The 13,404-nt window shown below is 34.0% G+C and overlaps 2 protein-coding genes and 1 long non-coding RNA gene across 4 annotated transcripts in view; all 3 read right to left on the minus strand.

Moving 5' to 3' along the window:
- Nucleotides 1–192: 192 nt before the first annotated feature.
- On the minus strand, nt 193–1,474 carry LOC149615841 (ribosomal RNA small subunit methyltransferase NEP1). 2 transcript variants are annotated; one of them, XM_089857399.1, is made up of 5 exons: nt 1,310–1,474; nt 1,119–1,220; nt 920–1,061; nt 631–839; nt 193–332 (listed from the first exon to the last, which is right to left on the minus strand). In XM_089857399.1, the coding sequence occupies exons 1-5, from the start codon at nt 1,448–1,450 to the stop codon at nt 219–221; spliced, it is 708 nt and encodes a 235-aa protein (XP_089713525.1). In that variant the 5' UTR covers nt 1,451–1,474; the 3' UTR covers nt 193–218. The 2 variants fall into 2 exon arrangements, with proteins under 2 accessions (XP_089713525.1, XP_089713524.1); XM_089857398.1 differs by lacking the exon at nt 193–332 and adding an exon at nt 430–570.
- A 2,118-nt stretch (nt 1,475–3,592) lies between these two features.
- mRpL21 (mitochondrial ribosomal protein L21) lies at nt 3,593–4,547 on the minus strand. Its single transcript, XM_089856784.1, has 3 exons — nt 4,396–4,547; nt 3,800–4,327; nt 3,593–3,740 (listed from the first exon to the last, which is right to left on the minus strand). Exons 1-3 carry the CDS (start codon nt 4,472–4,474, stop codon nt 3,637–3,639), a joined length of 711 nt encoding a protein of 236 aa, XP_089712910.1. The 5' UTR covers nt 4,475–4,547; the 3' UTR covers nt 3,593–3,636.
- A 1,126-nt stretch (nt 4,548–5,673) lies between these two features.
- Nucleotides 5,674–13,404, minus strand: part of LOC149615843 (uncharacterized) — a 101,893-nt gene continuing 94,162 nt past the window's right edge. The window contains exons 4-5 of the long non-coding RNA XR_016375763.1: nt 5,856–5,948; nt 5,674–5,793 (exon numbers count right to left, since the gene is read on the minus strand). This is a non-coding gene — a long non-coding RNA (uncharacterized LOC149615843). The remainder of the gene's footprint in view (nt 5,794–5,855; nt 5,949–13,404) is intronic.

Raw genomic sequence — 13,404 nt, forward strand, 5'->3', positions numbered from 1 at the left:
TTCTTCAAACTCAGAGCACAATTTTGTACATGTTAAAGCTGCGGAAAGTGGATATTCATTAACCTCTACTACTCGATTACATAAACCTCCATATTTATTTTCCTTTTTTCCGTCGTCTGCTACTACAATCATAAATGCTGGAAATAAGCCATGTAAAAATAGGACATAACCAAAAAAAATGTACACAAAACTGGGTTTTTCATAAAATATTTTTAATTTTAATGAATTCCCCAAGCTTCTTCAAACTCAGAACACAATTTTGTACATGTTAAAGCTGCAGAAAGCGGATATTCACTAAGTGATATTGTTTCTTCAGTATAAGGAGCATCAACCTTTTTTCCGTCGTCTGCTACTAAGTAACTAAAACCATCAATGCTGGAAATAAGCTACGTAAAAATAGGACATAACCAAAAAAAATGTACACAAAACTCGGTATTTCATAAAATATTTTTAATTTTAATGAATTCCCCAAGCTTCTTCAAACTCAGAGCACAATTTTGTACATGTTAAAGCAGCGGAAAGTGGATATTCGCTAAGCGATATTGTTTCCTCAGTATAAGGAGCATCGACCTGCATTATTTCATATTGAGTCATGAAATACGGACAACATGACAGGACATAAGTACTTACAGCTCCATGAGCCATGGCTCCAACTACAATCGCGATTGGTTCATCTGATGGAACCAATTCTTTGGCACGAACCAGTTTCTTGCTATGGAATGAAGTACCGATCTTTTTACAACCAACTGGTAAATGATCGGTAACTGGATTTTTAATAACTTTTAAAAGTTTTCCCGGACCATTTACAGCTCTAATGCTTAGTTTGTGTAATAATTGTACTGTGAATATAATTTAAAACTAATTTTAATATAAGTAAATAATTTTTAATTATTATAATTTAATTTAATTTAAAACTTGCCCATTAGACCAGCAAAACGTTTAAATGTTCTTGGTATCCTTGTTTGAGGATTAATTTCAATTAATACGTTTTTATCAGTGTGTATATACACTTGGAGGAGTCCAGCACGATTTAATGGACTGTCTAATAGCATTAATAAACACTAACAAAAGACCTGTTAAGTTAATCATAGTTAAACTTTGATTTAAAATTAATTTACTTGATGTGTTATATCTGGTCTGCATAACGACACGTCTTTATTATATTTCTTTAATTGAGATTTGTGGTCATCACAGTTTAATAATTCAAAATTTTTCCCGACCTGGAAGAATTAGAAGGCAGAAGCACATGGGTCCAAGGCTTAACACAATACAAGCTTCAGGGATGAAATTATATTATTATGGTAATTACTTTAACAGCTTCTAAATTGGCTTTTTCTAATATGATAATTAGCCTTTTTTCCTGTTGTTTTATATGAGCCGGAACTCCACTTTTCTTAATTATTCCTTCATCTTCTCCATCGTCAAAATCTTGCTTTCTCTTACTCGCCATTTTCGTCGTCTGCTTAGCCAAGGAGTATATACAGGGCCGGAAATAAGAAAAATTTCTTATAGGACATGTGTCCAGTGACCCCCGGTTTGACTGGAAAATTTATAGGACATTGTCCACTGGAGTGTGCAAAAATAGTGTTGCATCTTCATAGTCAAGCTAACAAAACTTTGAAAAATTTATTGGTCAAACTGTCCAGTGACCCCCTTAGTTTTTAAAAAATTTATGGGACATTTTAAAATTTTATTGGACAATGTCCAGTGTCCTGTGCTTATTTCCGGCCCTGAGTATATAGCGTAGTGCAGGGCTGAACATATTCTCCTAAATAAATGAACACTAATTCCCACTTTTCACGGATTTATTAGATTAAAAATTATCTAAAATGATAATAAGACTTTTAACTGCTGTTTTATATGAGCTGTGACTCCAATTTTCTTAATTATTCCTTCATCTTCTCTCTCCATCGTCATCTTGCTCCCCATTTTTGTCGTCTGCTTAGACATTTTCACACCGCCAAGGAGCAGTCTGGGAAATAAGGATATTTTTAAAACTGGTCCTTGAGACCAGTGACCCCCCTAGTCCCCGAAATAATTAACTGGTCTCCGGACTGGTCCCAGCCTTTGTTCTCCTACAGATTTGCAATTAATAAACTGGTCCTGAGGACCAGTAACCCCCACTTCTTGAATTAAAAAACTAGTCCAAGCAATTAATAAACTGGTTTTGGGCCAGAGGAAGTGTGCTATTTCCCAGACTGCCAAGGAGCAAGGTCTGTATACCGCTTCGCATTATTAGGTCGGAGCATCCTTCAGGGGTGGTAAGCGGGAGATTCTCCTTTTTGTAGTAGGGGGGCTCTAGTAATTTTTTCCCTTACTATGACGTCTTACGTGGGCAAGAAACAAGTATCCGCGTTAGCTGCTTCCAGAGAGAAAACGTCTCTCCTCGCGTCTCTCTCTACTCTGAAAATTGTTTACCCCATTTCTTCTTCACCCCTACCTAACTTTCAACGGTTTAGGGCGAGGCCGATCATGCGATAGAAATTCAAATCTTCGGCGGTAACGGCGCGTTGCGCTTCGCCTTTCATGCTTTCATGGCTTTCAAACTAATTCTTTTTGAAAGGTAAATATTTATGTCTTGAACTATAAATTTAATGTAGGGTCGGCTTATGGTAGGGTTTTACAAATCCAATTGTTTCAATATTTTACAAGGTTCTAAAAGTATAAAAAATCACTACTTAAAATAAAATTTGTTACACATTACTTGGTCTTTTCCTTTTAAATGTAGGTCTATTATGGGTACATTTAACTACATTATAATTATCCTAAATAACTATGAACATTATTAAATATAGCTATTTTGAATACAAACAGACCTACATGTATTCTCTAAATATATACAGAGGCCTTTAACGTCGTTCTCATTTTTCCGGACATACAAACTTTATATCTCGCATAAGACAGCTCGCGTATGCTTTGGCGCCCACGTATGACGTCAATGAAAAGAGCTAGACGAGAGAGGTAGCTAGAACGGTAAACCGTAAAATCCCAACGCCGAATACGCCCGCCTTGGCCAAGGAGCATATATACAATAGAAAACTTTGTACAGGGCTGAACATATTCCCATAAATAAATGGACACTAATTCCGCCTTTTCACTGATTTATTAGATTAAAAATGGTCTAATATGATAATTAGCCTTATTATGCTGTTTATATGAGACAGAACTCCAATTTTCTTAGTTATTCCTTCATTTTCTCTCTCCATCGTCATCTTGCTCCAGGGCCGGAAATAAGCACAGGACACTGGACATTGTCCAATAAAATTTTAAAATGTCCCATAAATTTTTTAAAAACTAAGGGGGTCACTGGACAGTTTGACCAATAAATTTTTCAAAGTTTTGTTAGCTTGACTATGAAGATGCAACACTATTTTTGCACACTCCAGTGGACAATGTCCTATAAATTTTCCAGTCAAACCGGGGGGGGGGTCACTGGACACATGTCCTATAAGAAATTTTTCTTATTTCCGGCCCTGTCTTGCTCCCCATTTTTGTCGTCTGCTTAGACATTTTCACACCAAGGAGTATATATACAATTGGAGAAAAGCGTAATTCAGGGCTGAACATAATCTAATAAATAAATAGACACTAATTCCGACTAATCACCAATTTATTTCATTATAAAGCTACAAAAATTCAAAGCAAAACATCATCAAGGCCTTCAACATCTTTTGATTCATTGACTAAACCTGTCAACTCTATTGTGTTAATTCTTAACATTGTGTATGGGGATTTTCTATCTGGAAATAAACAATTCAATTAAAACCAACCTAAATATTCCTTTATAAACCAAACTTACTATGCATTCTTCTATAATTTTTCCTCTTTTTAAAGCGAAAATGCGTTTTCAAATGTGAGAGTGTCTTTTCAAAAACAGTGGCTTCAATTCTAACAACATCCTTATTAAGCATTGGCCTTCCAATTAACGTGAAATCCTTTGATCCCAACAATAAAACCTTCTCTAAACGAATTCTTTCACCAACATCAGGCGCAATATGGCTCTGAACAATTATTAAGTCATCATCTGTGACTTTAAACTGTTTTCCAGCTATTTGCACAATGGCAAATAATCTGCCATGTGACTTTTCAATGATTTGTTTATTGATGTTGTCAACAACAGCTTGGGATATTAATGCTTCTTTTTCCTTACTTGAAGCATCGTTTTGCAATTTCGGTAACGCATTCGTGCTGAAATCTTTACCTAATTTCGGGTTTTCGTTATTTTCAGTGAATGCTCGGGTTCTAAGACCATTTTTGTGTTCAAAATTTAGGCCTAAAGTGGGTAGGGCAATTTTATATTTATTTATATTCGAGGTATTTTCAATACCTGTAATAAAACCAATGATTAAACACTTAAATTACGTTTATAAACCACTAATTCAATATAATATTTACCATTTAATGTCAATTTACTAAAAATATTTGATAATTTCGCCGAATCGCGTAGCAGACGGCGTCCAATGAGTGCGGCCATTTTCTTCAGGCTTCTATTTCTGACTCTATAAATCAGGTTCAGTTCAGTTCTTTTATTCAAACCGCGGAAAATTCAAACACCGATAATCGATGACAAGTTTTGTTTCGAGTTCGAAACTTACTTTCAAAGGCTTAATTTACTGACAAATTTATAAATAACGTTATATTTTTATTAAATATAAGAATCTAAACATATTAGCCAAAATTTCGGGTAGAATTAGATGAATTTAAAGTATAAAAACTGCGTAAAGAGTTACAACTCCACATTTGTCTCATTAAGCCTATTACAATTCAAATTAGGCTTAGATACCACTTCTAAAATAGGCTTAACTTTACCCAAACCAATATTATATGATTTTCCAAATAATAAAATATTTTTAAACAATCCCAGGAGTTAGTTCAAAATCCAAAATATTCTAATTGACCCAAAATTCGGTTATTGTACCAACCAAGATAACAAATCGTTGTAAAAGATAATAAAGAAACCATAAGCAAGATGATTATGATACCACAACAACAACGTTCCATAATCGAAAGGGAATTTCGTTGTCCTTTGAAGCGTAAAATTGTCCTAATATATCAAAGATAATTGTACCCTTCACGCTCAACTTATCATGCTATTGTTTACAATATACGAAACTAGACGCGTTAAAATAACTTTTAAACTACTTAATTCGGAACACACACTATTTACGTAACTGTCAAAACATGACAAGTTTTATAACAAGCTCGTAAACAACAACAATATCAAAATAGTCTAGTCTTTTTAAAAAAAGGGTTCGAGCTGCATTTTTTAGTTTTTATACTAAAGCTTAGCTACCTTTTGTTAATTTACATAATTACTCGAGGCCTGATTGTTTTAACCCCAAGTATTAGGTATCTTTGGAAAGACGAGAAATAGGGCTATAACATAGTCAAAGGACTAGTCTGTATCTCTTATAGAACCAGAGTTAAAAGATATCGTTTAAATAAGTCTATGGTAATCCTATATAGATGATGTTTATGAGCGTTTCGCTTAATTACAAGGGCCCTAATTGTTGTAACCCCAAGAAATTAGTACCGTTGGAAAGAGGAGAAAAAGGGCTATAACATAAACAAAGGACTGCCTCGTATCTCATATAGAACCAGAGTTAAATGGAGTCCTGCAAATAATCACAAGTTAATCATAGAGAGAACGTTAATTAACATTTTGCTTAATTACTCGGACCCTGATTGTTGAAACCCCAAGAAATTAGTACCGTTGGAAAGAGGAGAAATAGGGCTAAAACATACCCAAAGGACTGCCTCGCATCTCATATAGAACCAGAGTTAAATGGAGTCCTGCAAATAATCACAAATTAATCCAATGGAGAGAACCTTAATTAACATTTTTGCTTAATTACTCGGGTCCTGATTGTTGTAACCCCAAGTATTAGGTATTATTGGAAAGAGGAGAGATAGGGCTATAACATACCCAAAGGACTTCAATGTATCTCCTATAGAACCAGAGTTAAAAGATATCGTGTAAATAAGTCAATGTTAATCCTATGGAGAGAATGTTTGTTCATGAACATTTTCCTTAATTACTCGGACCCTGATTGTTATAACTCCACGTATTAGGTAGCATTTGAAAGTGGAGAAGTCAATCTATAACATAAACATACTCAAAGGATTTCCCTGTACCTCTAACCATAGATAATTTAACGACATGTACATAAATACCATCCATCAGAGAGATATTTCCTCATCCGCTTAATTACACAAATCGAATATTCATTATTAGAAATACATCCTACAAAAACCGCTTTCCTTCAACAAAAAAGTAAAATGAAAGATAAATCGTAAATATTTGAATAACCCAATGCCACTTCTGTAGATGGCACTGACACATACACACTACATACAAAAAACTACTAATTCTAATAGTTCCGCATGGTTGCGTACCGTTAATTTCGGAAAAGAAATATCTAAATTTAACCCTAAACCTCTCTCTAATTCATTCATTCATTCACAATCTACGGGCAAGAAGTGATATCTAGTTTATTAGGGAGAAGGTATAAGATGCCTAAGTATTCGCGCGCCATAGTCCTGCAGTCCCCCTTTCAAAATACAAGGGGGACGTAAAAGGAGGCCTCTCCTCAGTCGGAAAATATGACTGTAATTTTCGTCATTCATTCGCGTCGCGCTGACGTGCACGAGTTTTCAAGAACCAATGAGATGCTGGTTGTAATTTAGAGGCGGCGGGGATTAACTCCGGACAAGTCTACGTTTGGACTGGAGATAAAGCTGCTAGAAATGTGGATGAACGAATTTATACCTTCTCCCTAGTAAATTAGATATCGCTTCTTGCTACGGGTAAAGCTGCTTATAAAGATACGTGCCACGGATAAAAAATAATAAAAATCAATTGGACGTACGTAATCTTTATATAAAATACTTAATTTTAAGGGTCATACTGCAGCTTCATTTTCAATTTTCTGCCTCTTTGTTACGGTTTACTTCATATCCTTAAATTCCTTATTACAAAAGGAATTTGATATTGAATAAGGTTTTTTTTCTTTATTTCTTTTATAGTTAACGAATAAATCTGATTTCTTTTTATAGATATTTATATCGGAGATTATTTTTGGCATACATATTGAAGGTCAAAGAACTTGATTATTCAAAATTATTGATTAAAACATAAGTTTATAAGAAATGTTACATGATAAGTATGATATGCACTACCTATACGATTCGTAATGCTACTGAGAGACTTACAGTTCTCGAGATAACTAGTTCGAGAAGGAGAACGACGGAAGCGAGAATTCAATTGAAGTCCTAAGTACACTTCGGTGGTGGTTAATTAATTTTGCAGCTAGGACTTAATTCCATCTAGGTCCTATTTAGTCCGCATTACTAAGCCCAAATTTGACAGCAGCGCCACCTCACTCATCAACCAGGCCTCCCTCGCTTTACCTCCTCGAATCTATGACGTTCATCTATGTCACTTCATAACAAGCAATTGCTTACTTAATACATTAAATTTCACCACTCTCGATATCAAAATTATCATAAATATTCAATAATTCAAATAAATATGCAAATATATAAATATAATCTATAACAAATTATTTTAAAACTAGATCAATACTGAAATACTGAAATATATTAAATTTACTTAACGGTACCACGGTTTTCTAATATTAATACCCTAAAATTGAATCAACAGTGAACTACAGCTCCTAAAATTAAAATACCAGCTTAATAATTTTAATAATATAAATTTGTTTACAGTTTTAATAAATTATATGACTCGGGGTGTTATTCTAAAGAGCTTCTCATAAAGTAGTATTTAAGCAGCTTGTACCGTACGATAACAAACTATATTGCCATTGATAGATTGTGTTACAACTTAAATTTGGTATGGTACAAGACGCTCAAATACTACAGACCATACACTCTAGTGGAAATTAAATTAAAACCCCCCACTACTCACTGGGATGCAATATGAGTTCATTGTTGATCGTTACTTTGCTTGCTTTTAAATTATTATACAAATAAGTTTAACAATATTGATTTTGAGGCGTGCAAACAGTTGCAGTAGGCGACCCAAATTTATTTTCGATCTTATTTGTTTTAAATTTATTGATTGATTTATAAAAGTTTAAAAATAGGGCGTTTTCCATATGAATGTAAAGTTATTTTGCGTAAGGCAGTAAGCAAATTGAAATCGCACCCATATTTGTTTTATATATGTTTTTAAAACTTAGTTAATAATAAATAGTTCAATGGTTTCAGAACGGCCACTTTAAAGTTTCAGCAGGAATTCGTGTATTTAATAGAAGAAGGAATGAATGAATAACAGGACGTATAGTTTACGCCCCTTAAGAGGCGGGACTTATTTGATAAGGAGTACAGACACTGAGGTAAAGAAGTGTACGTATTTTTCACTGTCAACGTCATCAAAACGTGGAGTTAATAGACTCTTTACAAGTTCTAACAGGAATTGATGTATTTTACACAAGAAGGAATGAATGAATAGCAGGACTTATAGTTCACGCCCCCTTAAGAGGCGGGTCTTATTTGCTAGGGACTGAGTAAGGACACCGAGGTAAAAAATGTACGTATTTTTCACTCTCAACGTCATCAAACGGTGGAGCCAATAGACTCTTTACTAGAGGGCGGGGAATAATATCGTCTGCTTAATTTAGGGTTAAGACTAAGACGGAACATTGCTAGGAATAGATATGGATGGCTTCAACGTAATCAGTCCTGCACAAAAGTATAGTCCTTGTTGTTTGAAGAAATATCTTAATTTACGCCTATCATTTCAAAGAAATTAATTCCTTCGATATATCGGGATGAAACTAAACCAACGAAAATTTATTTAAAGTATGGCCTATTTTAGATTATACTACATAAAATAAAACACCACTTATTTCGATATTTTACGACTAAATAAATACACTCATAAACTTGAAACTTCAAAGTTTCTACCCTAAAAATAGTGTCTAAAATCACCATAAATTCTTACAAACAAAACTAATACCTGTAAAGTTTAATGTTCGACCATAATTTAAATCCTAACTTTATGTTTAAATAATAAATAAATTTAAAACGTATGGTATATCCCATACAACAATAGAGAGTCAAAAAACGTATAAATTGGCTGTAAAAAAACCCCTAAAAATAGAATCATATTGATCAAGGTCTCTCTTACGGAAAAATGAAGAATCTGAACCGTGAAAACTGTCAAATTATGTTTACAAGGAGATGATATTCTTGTAAAATAAAAATAAAATTCAATCTCGAATGCACTGCTGAACATAAACCTTAAAATTTCATAAAAGATACGCAACTATAAATAAAATCGACTTTTCCCACCTAAACGCAACTTTTGACCAATCAGAATCGAGACCGTTGAAGATCCACCTCCTGTATCAATATCGCGTAGGGGGCTGTACATAAACAGGGAAAAAATAAGGCGCGTAACAATGCTTAGAGTAGAAAAATTTTCCGACAATTATTTTTGTTATCTCGTGAAGTTTCTCCGAAAGTTACTAGAATACTGACACTCTGTGATGTTTAGGCTTAGATCTCTAACCATTTTTGAAGGGGGAATGCAACAATCTCTAGAAGAAAAAAATCTAGGGCGCTAGGATGCGATGCTTTTAAAATGGCAGAATCGTGGTGAGAGTTGTGACAGTTTGAATTCAACTGCCGGGGAGAGGTGTACATAGATTCGTGGAGTTTTTAAGTAGTTTTACGGAGGGTTAATTGTTATGTATTTTGTGATCGAAGTATTTGAGAAAGTGACTTCAATTCGTCGACGAAAAAGTGGAATTGTTTGAAATTACCACATTTTTTTGTTGGGATAATTGGTGCAACCTAAGCGGAATTTGTGTTAAATAGAAAAACAAGTGAATTTGTAAAGGTAAGATAATGCTTTGTTTTAAATAATTGGAAGGTATTGTTCGGGGCCGAATGACTATTTTTATGTTTACCCAATGAGTGTTAATCCGCCCTAGCTTTCTGTACATTGCAAACTTAATTAACTGCTCTACAGAAATTTTGTTTTAGACTGTTAGAAAGTTTTTAGCTATATGGTTTTGATTTTTTAAAGTGCATCTATAGAAAACTGGTTTTAGTTATTAATTTTAGTGGGATATTAATGGGTAGGTAGTAAATTTATTTTGTTTTATGGGTAATAAATTCATGGCTAACAAGTTTATTTCATTTCATGTCAGGTAATATTTATTTGTAATTGTAGGCGCAAGAAAAATAATGTTCAGTAGTCTGTAAAAATTCATAGATATTTTAACCGATATGAGCCCTACTTCATCCACAATTCTAAAAAAAAATAATTTAGCTTCACTTCAACCTTGAATAAATTAGAAATTAATGGATATTAATGAAAAAAATATTGTTTTTTAAATTCACGAAAAATATAATAAGAAATTTATAAACCTAAACACACCTGGCTTTTCAAAATAATGATACAAAAACGATGGTAATATATATGTATTATAAAAACACGACTACAGTTTTGATGCAACTTTCAATACATCCTACTATTTGAACTTATTAGCATAAAAATTCGCTTCAAAAACTAAAATAAACTTATGAAAATATACATTTGTAAAAATGTGATTAAACTAAAAGCAAATATGGAATAAAAGAAAGTGAGAGTGGGGAAGTTAATGAAATTGAGAGCCTTCGGTAGTACCAGGAATGCATACAGCTATTAGGAATCATTGTGTACAGCCATTTTTACTCAACATACCTAGGCAGCTTTTTTTCTGGGAAGTTCTAGACTAATCATTTTATATGACGAATTTTAACCTGGATAATTTATAATCTACTCGCTGCCTGTTGCACCTTGCTCGTGCCCAGGACCTGTCGTTGCTACCAACCAATGAAATCGTAGTTAGAAAGACGCCATTATCAGAATTAATAGGCGTGACGTATGGTAGCCCGGCCCACAAAACCCAAATTCATAGAAATTAACATGGGAGATAAGGCTATACAATAACTCCTATGGAGCTATCTCAGAAGCCTTAGAGTGACGTCACTCACGCTATTTTCCCATCGAACCAAAGCGGTACCAAACATGGCCGCCCACTGCCATATCTAACGTTTTACCAAGGCACTGACGTCACAACTGAGATAGCTCTATAGAGAGCTTTCAGATGGAATAGTAGTACGTCACACCCTCCCAAGTCTTCTCTGTTCTGGTAGCCATATTGAGTGGTCTCAGCTTCATTCCTGCTTTAAATCCACCAATATGGCAGCGTAAATTATGTCACGAGACTCAGCTCCTCCTCCAACTGAAATCTCTCTATAATTAGCGGTATGAATCCCTTTTAAAATATAATAACAAAAAGATTTCGTAGATGGCGCTAGTATTCACGAGGCAACATCGCTTCTCTCAATTGCCTTACTTTCTGTTAACTCTATCTACCATTGATAAAACCTAAATTTCATATTCAAGTTAGTGTACCGAGTAACGAAAACAGCGCCTTTCGCTTTCGTTGAACAGGGCAACGGGACGTGAAATATTTTGACAGAAAGCCTACTACTACTACATTATTTAGTTAAAGCTTCTGTTACGTCATTGTCCTTGGTTACCCATATTTCGTACATGTACAATACTCTTAGTTAAGCATCTCTCTCCAAAAGAACCATTGTTTATATTAATACTTTACACGCTTTTGTAATCACAATTTTTCCGTTTTAAATTTCCGTGTATTATAAAACTAGCTGGGGTTTTTTTAAAAAATAAAAATTTGTAATAATAAATATAAGAAAGATTTCAGGGTTATTTTAAAAATAATGAAATGTTTAAGCAAATAATATTTAGGTAGAAGTCTGTAGACCTAAATGGGGGTCATATGTACAGGGTGTTTGTGATAAGTCTGGTTTAAATTAAGGGGGATGTTAATTGTTCTTTAGAAAATAAATTTTGAGTCGAAATTGTTCTATACTTCTATCTCAATTTTGTTTGTCACAAGGGACACTGTTTTCAAGAATTATGATTTGGGGTATTTTACGGATGACCCCTTAAATTTAACTGATTAAGACAATGATTGGGGCTAATTTAATTTAATTAAGGGGTCGTCCCTAAAACACTCATTAAATCATAATTCTCGAAAACATTGTCCCTTGTGGCAAATTAACAAAATAGAAATAGAAGTATAGAACATTTTCGACTCAAAATTAAATTGTTTTCCCAAAGAACAATTAACACAATCCCTTAATTTATACCATTCAGACTTATCAGAAACACCCTGTATCAAACGCAGCCTTAGAAAGGAACGTGAACACCATAAATAACCAGTTAAACAGCTACAAAACCAACCCAAACCAAGACTACAACTCGGTATATCCTGATAGACACTCTTCATAAATATAAAAACGCAGTAGCATATTTCAAAACATTTATTATTTACTAGGACCTAAATCTCAGCAACTGTCAAAAAATTCTAGTATTAGAGATCGCGTGCCAGACTTAAAGACGCCATTTACAAACCAAAAATTTGAATTTATATACCTTAAATAAAAAACTTTGTAGAAGAAATTGAAAGTTGTCCATGTTTTTGATGCATCTGTCTTTACGTTACATTTGATTTGAAAGAAGTATTGAAGGAAAAGGCAGGAAATTGGGTTGTCTTCTATGTCTTTTAGGGTATACTAGCGTTTTACTGTATTAACACTTAGAGAATGAACGTAATTCACCTTTCTTCTTTGGCTACCGCGTCCGCGTGAAACTCTAATGTCACGATTAGGCCCAAAGCCAGGGAAATTAATCATAGGCTGTCCGTTTTTTGTGGTAAACACTCTTTAACCTTGTGAGAAAATGTGCGTTTTTTTTTCAGGAAACAAGCATCGCGTTACATAAGTACCTTTTCAAACTTTTTTTTTTCAAATTGAGGAATTATTTAAAATTTTAAAGGTTTAATTGTTAGATTTATAATTTTAAAATCTATTAATTTCTATTAAAGAAGAATTAATTGAATAAATGCAGGGATAGATTTAATTTTAGAAGTAGGAATGGAGAACAGAGTAACGTGGGCGCGCGTCAAAGTCCCGGACCCCCTTCCACAGGACGGGGGGATATGAAAGAAGAGGCGGGTCATAGCGACAGAGGTAAAAAGGAATTACGTCACTATTTTTCGCCGTTCCCATGAGAAACGTCATCAAAACGTAGTTAAAGTGAGCAGCCAATAGGATAATTTAAACTTTTCGTTACGTGTTGATTGGAGGGAGGGGCTCTATACTGGGCTATGACTCAGTCGGACTGAAGTAAATACTATCCGTTCTCCATTCCTACTTCTAAAATTAAATCTATCCCTGATAAATGATAATCAAATTAGCGCCCAGTTCAAAGTTCAAACCGCTTTATTTACCTAAATTACTTCTAGAAATTATACTCTAAGAAAGATTATTTTGAAAGCCTGGCCTTTTTGGAGT

Source organism: Phalangium opilio, unplaced genomic scaffold (assembly GCF_054372755.1).
Source record: "Phalangium opilio isolate 3A_F unplaced genomic scaffold, DU_Popi_V2 ptg000217l_1, whole genome shotgun sequence".
In the NCBI taxonomy this organism is placed as follows: domain Eukaryota; kingdom Metazoa; phylum Arthropoda; class Arachnida; order Opiliones; family Phalangiidae; genus Phalangium; species Phalangium opilio.